The 12,581-nt window shown below is 48.8% G+C and overlaps 1 protein-coding gene across 1 annotated transcript in view; it reads left to right on the top strand.

The window, feature by feature from the left end:
* Positions 1-480: 480 nt before the first annotated feature.
* The window catches only part of RCAN1 (regulator of calcineurin 1), a 96,440-nt gene continuing 84,339 nt past the window's right edge, over positions 481-12,581 (top strand). The window contains exon 1 of the mRNA XM_024758300.1: positions 481-878. Coding sequence (XP_024614068.1) covers positions 645-878 — 234 coding nt within the window. The 5' untranslated portion in view covers positions 481-644. The remainder of the gene's footprint in view (positions 879-12,581) is intronic.

The following is a 12,581-nucleotide window of genomic DNA, read 5'->3' as shown; positions in this document are numbered from 1 at the left end:
AAAGTAAGCTATTGTTAACCACGGTCTCGTTCAATTCACTATTGCGGCTATATCTGACGATATACGGTAAGTATCTAACCACTTGCCAAAGGCCATAGCCAGGACTATATCTCGTTTAAATCCCTCAGAGTTGGCCTATATGCCTCAAAAACGTCACCCATGGGAACCACAGAAGCGCTGATTCTCCGGCTATTAACCCTGCGCCCAAGACACTGCCTGGAGCGTTCAGCTGGCATCCGATGTCAGAAAAGCGGAACTGGCTGAAGAGACCTTTGCCCGTAACCAACATGGCCGCTCTGAGGCTTCAGGCTGAGGGCGGCAGAATGAGGATCACGTGAGAAGAATCCCGATCCTCTATTCGCTTTCTCTTCCGGACGGCGGGGGGAAATGACCCACGTGGGCCGGCCTTAAAGGGCCCACGTCTAAATCCGCCGGAGCTCCGCCCTCGTTGCCGGGCGGGCCAGGCGCGGAGCGGAACGGCGGCGGGCGGGGCCGGCACTCCGAGGCCGCGTCTCCGGGAGCCGTGGTGACCGCAGCCCGCTGCGACGCAAGCCCGAGGAGGTTAACCGCCCAGTCGGCGGACGGGAGAGCGCGAGGATCCCGTGCGAGCCCGGCACAGCCGGCGGGGGCGCACGGCCGCCGGGATGGAGGACAGTTTGGCCGGGCCCCGGCTCGGGGCGGCGGCCGAGGCGCGAGCGCAGCCCGGGGTGACGCTGCGGCCCTTCGCGCCGTTCTCGGGGGCTGCCGAGGCAGACGAGGGCGGCGGCGACTGGAGCTTCATCGACTGCGAGATGGAGGAGGTGGACCTGCAGGACCTTCCCAGCGCCACCATCGCCTGCCACCTGGACCCGCGCGTGTTCGTGGACGGCCTGTGCCGGGTGAGGGCCGGGCGGGGCGGCCGTCGGGCGGAGGGCGGACACTTGTTGCCGGGAGGAGGCAGCGCCGAGGTCCGGCCGGCCCGGGGCAGCCTCTCCAGCCGGGCCGCCGGCGGGGCGGGAGGCCACCCCCGGGGACGCGGCAACGTCCCCGGCCGCCCTGCCGCGGTCCCCTCTGTCCCGGTTAGGGTGGGGGCGCTCTCCCCGAGGTCCCAGGTCCCCAGCACCTGCCGGGCCGCGCGCTGCGCGCCCAGGGGCTAGCCTTTCACCTGGGCGAGTAACCCCCTCCTAGCGACGCTCCAGTCTCCGGGTGTTAACTCGGGTGGGGAGGGGAGCGACGTAGTAGGAGACAATCGGAGGATGAATTAGCTCCCCGAGCGGCCGGGGAGCTCGTATCGTCACCTTGGGGCTCGGACGGTGCCGGGCACTTACTCCTTTGAGGAGGGGGTCGCCTCATTCATGGGGAGGAGGAAACAGACGTTGAGCGGCGACGTGACTCAGTGTTACAAACAGGACGGCGTCTCGGCATTCTCAATCTGCACGCCTGGAAGCAAAGCCAATGTTTGGGTGAGGATCCGCGGTTGCTCATTATCTCGCACTTGGCCAGTTTTGGTGGAATGGTGTTGGGGGGAAGGGGCCCATTTTCTACGCCTTTAGGATATTTAGTCTGGAATCTTGCTCCCTGAAGGGGTGACAGGAGACACTCAGTACAGGGAGAGTTGGATTTTTTTTTTCCTCTACATCCCCAGGGTTTAGACATGTTGGAGGGAGAGGGGGCAGGTATGAGTAACCAAGGGCGGTGGGGAGGAGGAATTTATTTGGAATCTGCAATTAGTGTGCAGAATAAAATTTGGACAACGTAGGCGTTGCAGAATAAAGCCTGTCTTTGAGAGAGATGCCCCATTAGGAGAGCAGCTGTCAAAGAAAGTGCTGCTTTCAGTGCTTGGCTCTGAGTCTGCATACTGTCAATGAACTGTAGTCAAGGTGGCTGCCAAGAGGAACACCACTGTGGAACAGAGAATGGTGTGCTTAAGACCCATTTATTTATAATGTATAGGCTCATCGACTCTCAGGATTTACAGTGGCTGTGTGCTTAGATAAGGTTCCATGCGTGCTTTCTAAAGGAACTATTGGCACAAATACAGGGTCTCACTCATTTTACTCTCTAACCTTTTCCCTTCTTGAGGCTAAGTTCTAACAGCATATCAAGTTTCTTTCTTAAGGGTCCTAGGCTCTCATGCTAAAGAAACAAGATCAGATCATGTAAGATGCTGCTTGTTTGCCTAGCAATTCATAGTTTTACGGTCTTCCCTGTGTTGGGGACCATCCTGAAATTGCTTTGTCTGAAATGTTGCCCCCTTTGGTAGCTTTTCATTTTAACTAATATGTGTGGAGATTCTGCTGTGAGCCGGGCACTGTTCTAGGCTCTGAGGGCACAGCAGTGAATAAAATAGCATTACTGCTTTCAGAGCTGGCATTTTTGTTGGGGGAAACAGACAGTAAACAAATAGATAGCAAATTTGTTAAGAGGTGTTGGTGCTATAGGAAAAAGTTGGCCTTGGAAGATGGGGGGGGAAGGGGAAGATTGCTGTTTTACATAAAATGATCAGGGACAGGCTTACAAGGTGCTGTTTTGAGCAGAGACAGTGGGCTAGCGTTCATTCATTCATTCACTCATTCATTTATTCTTTTGCTGTTTATCGAATGCTTACCATGTTCCAGGTACTGTTTTAGGTCCAGTGGATAGAGTGGTGAACACAGTGAGCTTCCTGCTTACGTACTTGGGGTTGAGGAAGAGATAGGCAGTCAAAACAAGTAAGTGAACAAGGTGATTTCAGATGGTGGTCAGTGCAGTGCAGGACATACCCAGGATGATGTGATCGAGAGTGACCAGGGAGAGGAGAGAGACTGGGTGGTATCAGTCAGGGCCTAACAGGGACCCTATGGTATCAGTCAGGGCCTAACAGGGACCCTATGGTATCAGTCAGGGCCTAACAGGGACCCTACGGTATCAGTAAGGACCTAACTGTGGTAACCAAGAACTGGTTAATTGGGGCAGGACTGAGGGAGTGTTGGGAGGAAGTCGTATTGCTGGAACCCTAGGAGAGGAGCCTCTTGGCAGGAGCTACAGACGTGGAGGGATGGAATTGAGATGCTGAAGCCGCGAGTTGCAGGTAAGAAATACCCCAGCTTGCCCCAGCTTTCTGATCTCGTTGGCAGAGCCCAGCTGGCAGCCAGGAGGCCAGGGAGTCCAACCAATGCAGTCCGTAGGTGGGTCAGCCTTCCAGGGCCCAGAGAAGAGTGGAGAGAGCAGAGAATGGCTCTGGGATCAGTGCAGGTAAAGAGGACGTGCGGAGAGGGTCAGCACGCGGCCGCTTTAGACTGAGTGGCCCCAGAAGGCCACTCTGCACAGCTTGGACCTGCCTGGCAGGAAGAAGCTCCTCATGTAGATTTTGTGTGGCTGGCGTCCAGGCAGAGGGAATAGCGAATACAGAAGTTCCAGTGCAGGGATGAATGAGTGTGTACAGAGGGCCCAGTGAGGGCAGTGGTGGTGGCCGAGGTTGACGCAGCCGGGGAACGGTTCCATGGGAGCCTGGAGGCCCTGGGAGGGATTCGGATCCTGTTCTAGTTGCAAAGCTAGGTGGAGAATGTCTTTGGGGGAAGGAGGTTGGGTGGGCAGGAGAGGAAGCAAAGAGGCCCCTTAGGAGGCTCTTGACTTTGGTTGTCAGGGGAGCTGTGAAGGTGTCTGGACTAGGGTGGAGACGTGGGAGACAGTGCCTGTCCTTTCCATTCGGGGGTCAGGAGCCTCAGAATGTGGACAGTGGGAGCTCTGTGCCTTGGTTGCCCATCTCCAGGGTCCTGCAGAGACCGTTGGTAAGCCTTCCAGTAGAAAGATAAATTTCTCATTTAGCTGAAACCATTCCTCCAGGTGGGAAGATGTGGCTTCTGAGATTTCAGTCTGACGGCCTTATTATTTTGAAGGCCATTCTTATTAAAGCTGGAGTGTCACCTTTGGGTGGTGTAATGAAAGCATGATTCTACTTCAGGTCAGTGGTATCTGACCCTTGAGTCGGCGGACCATTGACTGCATTGCCAACAAAAGTCCCTGTGCTGGTGGTGTGGCCACATCCTCTGTTTAACCAGTCTGTTGGAGGATTGTCTGGGTGAGTGATGGTGTCTTAACCTGTTAGGGCTACTGTAACAAAATGCCACAGATTGGGTGGCTTATAAACAATAGAAATTTATTTCTCACAGTTCTGGTGGCCAGCATGGCTGGGTGAGGAACCTCTCCTGGGTTGCAGACTTCTTGCTGTGTCCTCCCATGGTGGAAGGGATAAGAGAGCTCTGTGGGGTCTCTTTCATAAGTGCACTAATCCCATCATGAGGGCTTCATCCTCATGATCCCTAATCATCTCCCAACAGCTAACACCATAACCTTCGGGGGTGAGGACATCAGTATATGAATTTGGGGGAAACAGACATTCAGATGGTGGCAGATGGTGTGAAGGAAAAAGGCTATGTCAGTGTTCTTTACGTGTGTTCATATCAGTCTCTAACCTTAATTGTAAAGTAAAGAAAGAAATTGACCTGAACTGCCAATTCATTTGGGAATTTATATTGGAAGCCCGTTTTCTAAGCCCGTTTTCTAACTGTAACAGTTGGATCTGATATGTAAAATTTGTTTTTGTTAGCTGGATCATCAAATTATTACAAATAATTTATAATTAACATGTTCATTAAATGTTTATCCAAAAAATAACTGAAACTGTATCGTCATTAATTTCAAGCAATATTATTAGAGAGATTCACACCATTACAAATGAATGAAAACTTTTATTAAAATAAGGTTATTTTCGGTTGTACAGATATTTGCTTAGCATATTCCATTACTGTACTTTTTGTGAACTTTTTTCTTTTTACTGAGAAAGCAAAGCAGTGCTTTGAACCGGTAATTACATGTGCTTTGGATTGTTGGCAGTGGTTCGTTGGTTCCCTAGAATAAAGGTTCCTTCAGTTGTCACCAAGCTAACCAGAAAGTTAGAGTTCTCAAATAATATTGTTAGTTTCCAGGCAGTAGATATAATTTCATAGAGTAATGGAAACGAAGGCCATTTTTCTGTTGTCTGAGACCTGAATGTATATTTGATTGACAGCTCTGCTAGTGGCTCACCTTTCTTAAAACAAACGCCCACATAAGATTTATGATACTGGCGTGACTTTCTTTTCAAAACATGAAATATTCTGATAAGGCATGAAAGGTGGTTGAGGGGTGTCCTTAAATTCTTTGTATCAGTGAAGACCCCTGAGAAACTCTCATGCCCAGGCCTCTGCAGACCAATTCCAGTCTCAGGGGCTGGGAACCACCTGGAACGCTCCCCAAGGTGAGTCTGATTGGGAGCCAAGGTTGCGGCCCATTGTCTAGCCAGAAGGGGTCTAGCCTGACCAGAGTCATTGTTGTGTCATGAAAAGATTATTGAATAATTGATCATTGGTTCCGCTTTCAGCCAGATCTGTGCCTTGATTTCCTCTATTCCAAAATGGGAGTCAGGCCCCTAGTCGGGAGCCTCCCTTCTCCTAAGTGCCATTTGACCTTGTGGCTGGAAAGCAGAATGACCGGCTGTCAGCCTGAGAGCCCAGCCTTTGGGCGGGTGACACACGAGATAAGAACACATACCTGAACGTGGGGTCGCCTCGGGGCTTTTGTACACATCCTCTCGTGCTGCTGCTTGCTCTCCACCAGACGTCAGATCCCGGGCTCGTCCCCCCAAAGCGTGTATTTCGGTAGACAAGATATCACTCAGTAGCAATTTGATGATTGAAATGTTTGAAGCTCCAAGGTGGCACAGCTGAGATGCATAGTTTCCGCCTGTATGGTTGTATATGCTTGGCCGTGTATCTGCTTGTTCCCATCACAGTGTGTTGTAAAATGTGACATTCCAGCAGGATGGTAACAGTTGGGGGTTCTATTACAGTGTAACATCCCCGCCTTCCTAGGCCATTTTCACTTTTCATCCTAGTGTTACAGGCATGTGGTTTCTGAGATTTAAATTAAGCATAAAATGTCCCCTGAAACCTCCTCAAGTGTGGAGAGATATTAAACCCAATATGGTATGGTTTCATTTATTTGGGAAAGTTCAGAATGTTGTAAGTTTTAAAAAAAAAACCTGCATATTATATATGTGCAAAGTTTACTTTAGAAGTTATCCACTATTTCCCTAATTTTAGAATTTCTGACTCTTAAATCTATCTATCTATCTACATATGTATATATATATTTTTTGACGTCCGTGAGGTTCTTTTGATCTCTCCTCTCCGCTTCCCTCCCTAACAAGGGTTTGGTCCCCTTTTCAGCACCATCCATTGCTCAAAGCATTTCTTCTTCAGTAGCAATAGCTTTCAACGTTATTGCCAGCAACTCCCAAGACAATTACATAAGGGAGCCAAAAAAAGAAAAAGAAAAAAAAAATAGGCTTTGTGATAGAATAGCTAAAGCAGAGGCTGTTTGATTCCAGTGTTTATATTTCAGGCTCTATTCTTTCCTTCTTTCCTTTCTAAAAATGTCATCAGATGGCACAGTCCCCTCTTTTGCATACATGCCACTGAGGGGCCTATTTGCCCTGTTCTGTGAATGCATCCCTCCTGTGACAGTGACTGCCGTTGTGCACGCATCAGTGTGTGTGCTGGGGGTAGGAGCAGGGAGGGGACTCCTCCGTGTGCGTTTTCTGTGCACAGTTGTTAGGACCCATTTCAAGGGCTGAGGGGGAGTGCCGGTCATTTGAAATACAATTCAGTTGTGACAGAATTTTTTCCTTTGTAAATATGAATCACTGTCCAAACATGGGGACGCTGACAGTTAATGAGACAGTAAGTGACTCTGCTCTATTCTCTGAGCAGTGATGGGCTGTACCATGGCCGTAGGAAGTAAAAATAGCTCTTCTACCCTTCTTGGGCAGAACAGAAACATTTTCAAACTTGAACATCAGGAAAATATTAACTCCCTTAATTCAAACTTTGACGTGGAAGAAAGGGTTGGCTTCATGTTATGTAGATTTCAGTCACTGTAGAAATCCTTTATTTGATTTAGTTGGTGTCCAGTGTTTTTGTTTATATTTTTAACCTCTAAAGATTTCCTTGGTTTTAAAATGCTCACATTCCCCTTTGAAGTGTGTCCGTGCGGAGGCAATGCAGCACGATAGTTAAGGGTATGAATCTGAAGCACACCTTTACCACTAACACCAGTGTGACCCTGGGGAAGCTATTTACCCTACCGTGCCTTCACTTCCCTACCTGTAAAATGGAGGTGCCAGTAGTACTAACACCTTATGATGTACATAAAATGCTTGTCCCAGGGACTAGGACATAGTAAACACATAATGTAAGTTGTGTATTATCTACTGCTGTGTAACAAACTAACTCAAGACTTAGTAGTTCAAAACAATAAACATTTATTATCTCACAGTTTCTGTGGGTCAGGAATCCAGGGATGGCTTATCCTGGTGCCTCTGCCTCCACATCTGCAACAAAGTACCAGCTGCGGTCTCATCTCACGGCTCAACTGAAGGAGCGTCTGCTCCTAGATTGACTCACGTGGTCTTTGGCAGGATTGCATTTCTGGTGGGTTGTTGGACTGAGAGCCCCAGTTCCTCAGTGGCTGTTGGCTAGAGGCCCCCCTCAATTCATAGCCACACAGACCTCTGGCTTCCATCAGAGCAAGGGAGAAAGGACATGCAAGATGGAATGCAGTTCACAGTCTTCTTGTGACCTAATAATCTCAGAGTGATATCCCACCACTTTTACTGGATTCTCTTCATTAGAAGTGAGTCAGTAAGTGCAGCTCCCACTCGGGGGGTGGGGGGCTTACACCAGGGCGTGAGTCCTGGTAAGTGGAGATCGCTGAGCCCATCTTACAGGCTGCCGACCACTGACCGTTACTGTTTATTAGGACATTTTCTTCCTTGTAAACTTTTCTGACTTCTTGGAGCAGTTAACGTTCAGAAATGTTTATGAAGGTATTTTCTCATCTGATTTTTTTAGCTTCAGCTCTGTAAAGAATACAGTTTTAGACTCTACTACTTAACATAAAATACCTCATTGATAGGTTTATAGCTAGGTTCTTAGCAAAAGCCGTCAGCCACTACACTTCTGAACCAAGAGCTCTGGAAACTAAAGCTTTTTTATGTTGAGAAGGTTCAGTACTTTTCCTTTCATTACTAATTTCAGCAGGTGCAATATGAAGTTCCCACGTGTAATCATAATTAACACCGTAGGAAGAGGTGTTTGAGGTTGGCCTGAATTCAGAATTAAAAGACAAAAATGTTATTTGATTCAGAAAGCTAATTTTGGATTTTTTCATGTGACATAACAATAGCTTGTTTTACTTTATTACCTTTATAATTTTTGTTAACTTTTCTGCTTTACTTTACAGATAATAAAATAGTTTCTATTCATTAATGTGAAGTGCTTTATGTGTAATATGTATCATTTCATCTTTTGATAAGAACTCTATGAAATAGGTACTATTGGGCTTCCCTGGTGGCGCAGTGGTTGAGAGTCCGCCTGCCGATGCAGGGGACACGGGTTTGTGCCCAGGTCCGGGAAAGATCCCACGTGCCGCAGACCGGCTGGGCCCGTGAGGCACGGCCGCTGAGCCTGCGCGTCCGGAGCCTGTGCTCCGCAACGGGAGAGGCCGCAACAGTGAGAGGCCCGCGTACCGCAAAAAAAAAAAAAAAAAAAAAAAAAGAAATAGGTACTATTATTCCCATTCTGTGGACATGGAAACTGAGGCCAGAGGAGGCCAAGTAACCTGTCCCAGATCACATAGCCAGTAAGTGCTGGCCCTATGATTCAAACCTGGTTTTAGCCAACTACAGAACCTGTGCTGGAATCACCTTGTATGCAGTAATGCACATGAATTTTCCATATCTTTCACACCTTATTTAAACCCTAGGATATCTCTATGAAGAAAGTGCGTTTATCCACAGGAAACTGAGGTTCATCGGAGTTATAACTCTGTTATTCTCTAAGCCATTTATTTATATTTAACAGATCTATTTGAGTGCGTTTTGTACATCAGTGGCAGCCCTGATGATATTCTCGAATTCAAGCGGAAGGCCGTGCCTGGGCGCTGGAGTCAGGCAGACCCGGATTTGAATCCTAGCTCCAGCACTTCACTCATTCATTCATTCATTCAACAAGTATTTCTGAGGGCCTCCTGTGTTCTGAGCACCGTGCTGGTTGCAAGGCCAGCTGTGGGACCCCAGGTGAGTCAGTCAACCTCCCCAGGCTTGGTCTCCCCCATTGCAGAAGGAGGACACTAAGCCCTACCCCACAGTCACGGTGAGGTCAGTGTGAGGGGGCCGCGGCCCTTGGTGAATGACAGACACTGTCTCTCCCTTTGTGAGGCTCACAGGCCAGCAGGGAGGACACACACTTTTTAAATTGTGTGTGTTATGTAAATATAACCAAAGAGCTTAACAGATCCATAACAAACCACACGTCCTTGGGCAAGATATTCACCCAGACCTCAGTTGCTTCATCTATGAAGTGACCGGGGTTGAGCCCGGATCATCTCAGCGAGGTCACTTCCAGCTCTATCAGTGGAGCGCTTGCTCCCCTACAGACCTTTCCCAGTAGCAACTGACTCAAGAAGAGAATCTTTCCTAGTGTGACTCTAGTTCTCTTCCATCCGGCTTCCCAGCCTCCTACCTGCAGGGGAGACGGAAGTTTACCTCTGTCCATTCTAGGTTTTCAGCTGTGCCTCTTTAACGAAAAGGTGGGTCACAAGAGAAAAACAGAAGTCATTAATGCGTGCGGCACATGTCAGGTGGGAGAACCCTCATCATGACGTGGAGGCTTAGAACTCGGCTTATGTAGCCTCTTCGGCAAAGAATAAATTGATAGAGAAATGGCAGGAGGGAGGAAAGCAGTTTCAGGCTTCCACATGGCAGCACACTGGGGAAGTAAATCCGTGGGAGGAAACTGATGGGTGCGTTTGCAGATTCCTCTGTAAGAGTCTGGAGTCATCTCCATTAAAAGGGGCATTTATATCCCACCTATAAGCAGAAAAGAGGGACAAGATAGAGCTTTCTCGCATATGTGCTTCATAATTGCATTCAGCTTCAAATACCTTTTATGTCAGAGAGGCATATTTGGGGGGTGACATTCTGGTTTCCTCCATCCCCACTCTCATGCCTTGTCCTGCACTGGTCCGTGGGAGGCCTGTCTGCTGGTTTGTGGGAGAGAGGAGGTAAATTTCAGTCACTTACACTTGTGTCTGCAATCGGTCTCGGAAATTTCACCCATCGGAGAGGAACCTGTGTCAGAGACCATCTAACTGAGGCCAGCGCCGATTCTGTCCAGTTGCCATTTGAGGGTTTGCCAAATACATGACCTCGCAAAGCCAGAACAATTGAGTGAAACTTTTTTTAAGTTCTTCCATTATTGGGAACTTTTCCCAATCGCCCAACAGCTATTTCTTATGGATACGGTGACAGTATGTCCCAGTTTGTCCATCTGGTTCATGCCTGTTGTCCCAGGAAGGTTACTAGTAGTCCCCTCCTTCACTCTTAGGTTTGGGTCATCAATTATATATGTAGTTAGTAATTAAACAATTCAGGGACTTCCCTGGTGGCGCAGTGGTTAAGAATCCACCTTCCAGTGCAGGGGACATGGGTTCGAGCCCTGGTCGGGGAAGGTCCCCACATGCCGTGGGGCAACTAAGCCCGTACACCACAACTACTGAGCCTGCGCTCTAGAGCCCGGGAGGCACAACTACTGAGCCCGCGCGCCACAACTACTGAAGCCCGTGCGCCTAGAGCCCGTGCTCTGCAGCAAGAGAAGCCACCGCAATGAGAAGCCCACGCACCGCAACGAAGAGTAGCTGCCGCTCGCCACAACTAGAGAAAGCCCGCACGCAGCAACGAAGACCCAACACAGCCAAAAATTAATAAATTTAAGAAAAACAATTCATGAGAAGCACCCTGTTTACTTAGCACATACTGTTTGTCAAATATTTTATGTACATCATTTCATTTCATCCTTCTTACAGCTTTCTAAGATAAATGCTATATTTGCCCGTTTTATAGATGTGGAAGGCTTCTGCTCCCTTTGCAAAACTCATCAGCACGTAGAATCCCACGGCAGCTGGGCGTCAGACTCTGGGCACAGCTACAGAACCGTGGCAGAGAGGACCTCAGGCTCAAGCCTTCAACCTCTCCAAGGAGGAATCTCAGAGCAGTGGCCACATTTCCTCAGGGGAGCTCACTAGATATTGGCAGAACTAGAATTTTCTCCCGGCCCGCTGGTTACATTGCTCATCTAATTTCCTGGGAAATGATGTCCTCGCCTGCCACACCTCCCACCCCGTGCAAAGAATCCGGAGCATGAGGCAATGAGGAGGACAGCTAGAGCCCCGGCAGCTGAAACGGGCAGAACTGTCTCCTGTGCCACCGTTAGGGAGCTGCTGGAGAGCAGGGTACCTATGGTCCTTCCTGGTGGAAGGACAGAGGAGGCTTTGCGAGAGCTAGTCCAGGGCTGTTCAAACACCAGCGCCTGCCACCAGGGGGCGGTCACCTCACATAAGTTCTGCGATGGAGTCTGGTGGTTGCCTTCGACTTTATTTCAGGCATCACAGACAGAGCGTGCGTTTTCGGAGGGAGAAGTCACTCCTTGTGCTGCAGAAGAAGCTGTTATAATGATAAGTGTGTAGCTGGAACTTTAAACCGGAGACACACCCCCTCTCTTCCATTCTCCCAGCAGAAAGCCAAGGGAGGGGACTCTCCCTGCTGCTGGGCAATGGGACCCCCTTTGGTTAGAACAGGAAACAGGGACGCTGTGCTCGCCTCAGAGAGTGACCCTCTTTCACTGTGCCTAGTACACATTTGTGACATTCTCTGCCCCGTGCTCTGATTTTTTGTGACTTACTCGGACTATGACTCAAATGATCAGCATAAAGAAATGTAAAGAGGGAATTCCCTGGCAGGCCAGTGGTTAGGAGTCAGTGCTTCCACCGCCGGGGGGCCCGGGTTCAATCCCTGGTCAGGGAACTAAGATCCCACAAGCCAAGAGGTGTGGGAAAGAAAGAGAGAAAGGAAGAAAGAGAAAGAGAGAAAGGAAGAAAGAGAAAGAGAGAGCTCACTCAGATGAAACAAACACTTCACTTCAGAGATAAGGGGAATTTTCTGAGCTGTCTTCAGCTATTAGGTTGCTATGGAGATTACTTTTAAAAGGCAAAGCTTGTGCTGCTACATAGGTTGTCAGCCCCGCGTGGTGGACCCCTGTCCTCGGATGAATTACCTACTGCCCAAGCCATGTAGTGACAGTATTCTTCTGGGCTGGAGTCAGGATATCGGGGAATTCGGGTAGATCTCAGCTCTGCTCTCATAACCACTTTTGCGCCTAAGCTGCAGATCTTGGATGGTGATGGAGAACCCTCAGGTCTGGGTCAGCAGTCTATAAACTACTAAAAACAGACCACTCATCAGCGAAACTCACTGGGTTACAAACAGGTCATGAACTGGCCTGGAGACCCTTGCAAACGTTTGGCAACATCAGGGTTGGTTTGTATCTATATCTCTCTTTCCGGAACAGCCCAGTCCAAGATATATCTTTCAAACTCAACCACCTGTTTGACCCTGACACAGCATTTCCAGAGTGGATTTCATTTTTAAAATCAGTTCTGAATTTGTGTATTTCTTCGAAGTGATT

The sequence above is a fragment of the Neophocaena asiaeorientalis genome, unplaced genomic scaffold (assembly GCF_003031525.2).
Source record: "Neophocaena asiaeorientalis asiaeorientalis breed wild unplaced genomic scaffold, Neophocaena_asiaeorientalis_V1.1 scaffold45, whole genome shotgun sequence".
Lineage (NCBI taxonomy): Eukaryota > Metazoa > Chordata > Mammalia > Artiodactyla > Phocoenidae > Neophocaena > Neophocaena asiaeorientalis.
This window is presented reverse-complemented; position numbering and strand designations above follow the sequence as displayed.